This window comes from Thamnophis sirtalis, unplaced genomic scaffold (genome assembly GCF_051295495.1).
Source record: "Thamnophis sirtalis isolate CommonGarterSnake01/CBP01778 unplaced genomic scaffold, rThaSir2_p1.2 scaffold_4, whole genome shotgun sequence".
NCBI classification, from domain to species: domain Eukaryota; kingdom Metazoa; phylum Chordata; class Lepidosauria; order Squamata; family Natricidae; genus Thamnophis; species Thamnophis sirtalis.
Window position 1 is genome coordinate 128,547,203 of NW_028261384.1, and position 2,909 is coordinate 128,550,111.

Here is a 2,909-nt window from a genome sequence, read left to right on the forward strand (position 1 = left end):
TGGCCGATTGAAGAAACAGCAACCAATCACATTTACAGCATGATTTAAAGAAACAAGCATAGCATTGTTACATGATTTATATATTGCCAAACCAACCATTAGACTATATTCCTAACAACATTAACATTAAAATCAGAATAATTTAACAATAAAACTTTTAAAAACATGCTGCATTATCTTGTATGCTGTCATAGACTGACTGCAACTTAAATATATTTGCTTCTATATGTATATCAAGCTACTGCCTTGTATGTCACATTGGTGTGGTGATATGAGGAAAGAATACATACACCCAAACTACAAAAGCAAAATAAAAAGGCCTATTTGGTGGAAGTAAACAATTAGGATTCATTCAAAGGACTGGCATAAATATCAATTTCACTTCTTTTTTAGTTGCTCCTTCGTATTCAGATCAGGTCTCAGAATAATGATATAGCACTTGGGGGAAAATATGCAGCCCAGTAATCCAGCCGCTGAAGCCAAAATGGAGAAGATTTCAACAGCAACCACATATTTCCCCTTGGTGCTCAGGTAAGTGGGAACAAATGACACCCAGACACTGCAAAAGACCAACATGCTGAAGGTGATGAATTTGGCTTCATTGAAGCTGTCAGGTAAATTCCTAGCCAAGAAGGCTACCGTGAAGGTGACAGCTGTCAAGAAGCCCATACAGCCAAGGACAGTATAAAACATCGTGGTTGATCCTTCATTACATTCCAAGACAATTTCTTCAACTATGGAGTGCATGTCTGAATCTGGAAATGGAGGAGAAATTGCCAACCAAACTACACAGATGGTGAACTGAACCATGAAGACAGATAGGACAATCGTGTTGGCCATCCTGCTCCCCACCCATTTCCTCATTTTGGAGCCTGGCTTGGTGGCCATGAAAGCAAGCACTACTATGGTTGTTTTACCCAAAATACAAGAAAGGGCTATAGAGAAAGTGATGCCAAAAGTAGTTTGCCGCATGAGACATTTCACTTGATCAGGTTGCCCAACGAAGAGGAGAGTGCAAAGGAAGGAGAGCAGGATAGCAAGTAGAAGCATATAGGTGAGGTTTCTGTTGTTGGCTTTGACAATGGGAGTGTCCTGGTGTTTAATGAAGATTCCCAACACCACAGCTGAGAGGACAGAAAAGGAGACTGCAATCATAACCAAAGAATTACCCAACGGCTCTTGGAAAGTCAAATAAGTTACTGTTTTTGGAAGACAATTATCTCGCCCTTTGTTTGGATGTTGAGCCTCTTGACATGGAAAACAATCATCTAAGTCTGGGGGAAAAACATATAAAAATGTTTCATGGAATCATTATAGCTTTTAAGAATGAAAAAGTAATAACATATTAGATTTATTAAGATTGTACGAGTTCATATTATTTTTCTCAAAATAATTTACAATGAAATTCATTATATAATGCAGTGTTCAGTTTTTATATTCTTTACGTTATACAGTTATCTCAAAACTTTTATATGACATTTACTTTTTTTTCAAAAATCAACTGGACTTTCTTTGTTTTTTCCTTGAAAACATTTTGCTTCTCATCCAAGAAGATTCTTCAGTTTTGAGTGAAGCAAGTCAGTCAGAACTGAAGAAGCTTCTTGGATGAGAAGACATCTTGGATTCCTTCAGGGAAAAAAGGAACTTCACTTGTCTTTTGAAAAAGCAACCTTGGGAAAGCACTTTGGATGACTGAGAATCTTCACAGACATTAAATATAACTTTGAACTAGAAACAAGTAGTTCACATTTTTCATCGCTCATCTATACAACCGATTAGACAGCTCAAAATTTTCAGTCACCATCATACTGATTAAAAATCCAACCCCAATTATATGTATTAAATTATTTATATATTTAATATATTCCTTTGCTTACCTATTTGGTCAGCTATCTTCCCTTCTGGGCATTGTCTACAGTGGTAGCAGCAGGATAATTTCCCTTCTATTTTTACCTTGCTGTAGCCCAAAGGACATTTCCCATTACAGATGGAAAGAGGCAATGTCTGTTCATAAATAAAATCAGAATATAGGTTGAGAGTGTTCATTTCATCAGGTATGTATACTAAAACTTTTCACATCCTCATCAAACCTTAGTGTCCCATTTCCCCATTTTCCTTTGTTTAAATTCACAAAAACAATCCTTCAATTCATTTCTTTCTTAAACCTGAGTTTAAACCTGCAGCTGCCAAAAAAGCATAGGGCTTTCAGCCCTCTCTAAGCAGTTTACAGAGTCAGCATATTGCCCCCCACAACAATCCTTGTCTTCATTTTACCCACCTCAGAAGGATGGAAGGCTGAGTCAACCCAGCAAGCCACCCCTGCAGTACAATCCTAGGCTGTATTTAAAAAAAAAGGATAGAAAAAAGATTTCGATTCATAACTGGCTGATCAACCGCATTCAATGTATAGTCCTCAATGGAACTGCACCTACAGTTCCATTACAGTGGAGAACACCAAGGCTCTGTTTTAGGCCAAGTACTCTTCAACAACTTCATCAATGATTTGGATAATGGGATAGACGGGGAACTCATCAAATTTGCAGATGACACCATTTGCAATAGCCAACACTCCAGAAGATAGATGTCAACTTTTAAAAAATTACTATTATTAAGTTGACATAGAAAAGGAAGAAGAATTCCATGCATACCTTTGACTAGAGTGAGATCTGATATTACTACAGCAAAGGTCAAAGCCTGCTGTAGCACCTCATTGGTGGATGTGATTTATGACACAGAGTGTGGGGAGGAGAGACACAGGGGTAAAGTACAGAAACCATTAACCAGAAATTAGTTTCAGCTCTGCAAAATAACATTCCAAAATATTGATCCTAATACATGACTGTATTTATTTTGAACTTTGTCTCAAGGCTCGTAAATTAATTAGGTCATCTTTTGGAAACTTCACAGTG

The 2,909-nt window shown here is 37.2% G+C and overlaps 1 protein-coding gene across 1 annotated transcript; it reads right to left on the reverse strand.

Annotated features, from left to right (window-relative positions):
• Positions 1 to 378: 378 nt before the first annotated feature.
• Positions 379 to 2,046, reverse strand: LOC148046514 (vomeronasal type-2 receptor 26-like). Its single transcript, XM_087714802.1, has 2 exons — positions 1,878 to 2,046; positions 379 to 1,274 (listed from the first exon to the last, which is right to left on the reverse strand). The coding sequence occupies exons 1-2, from the start codon at positions 2,044 to 2,046 to the stop codon at positions 379 to 381; spliced, it is 1,065 nt and encodes a 354-aa protein (XP_087570928.1).
• Positions 2,047 to 2,909: the final 863 nt, after the last annotated feature.

Coding starts and splice junctions, on each gene's coding strand:
- LOC148046514 (XM_087714802.1), bottom strand. CDS start 2,046: ATGAACACTCTCAACCTATATTCTGATTTTATTTATGAACAGACATTG. Junction 1,275..1,877: donor GAAGATAGCTGACCAAATAG/GTAAGCAAAGGA, acceptor TTTTTCCCCCAG/ACTTAGATGATTGTTTTCCA.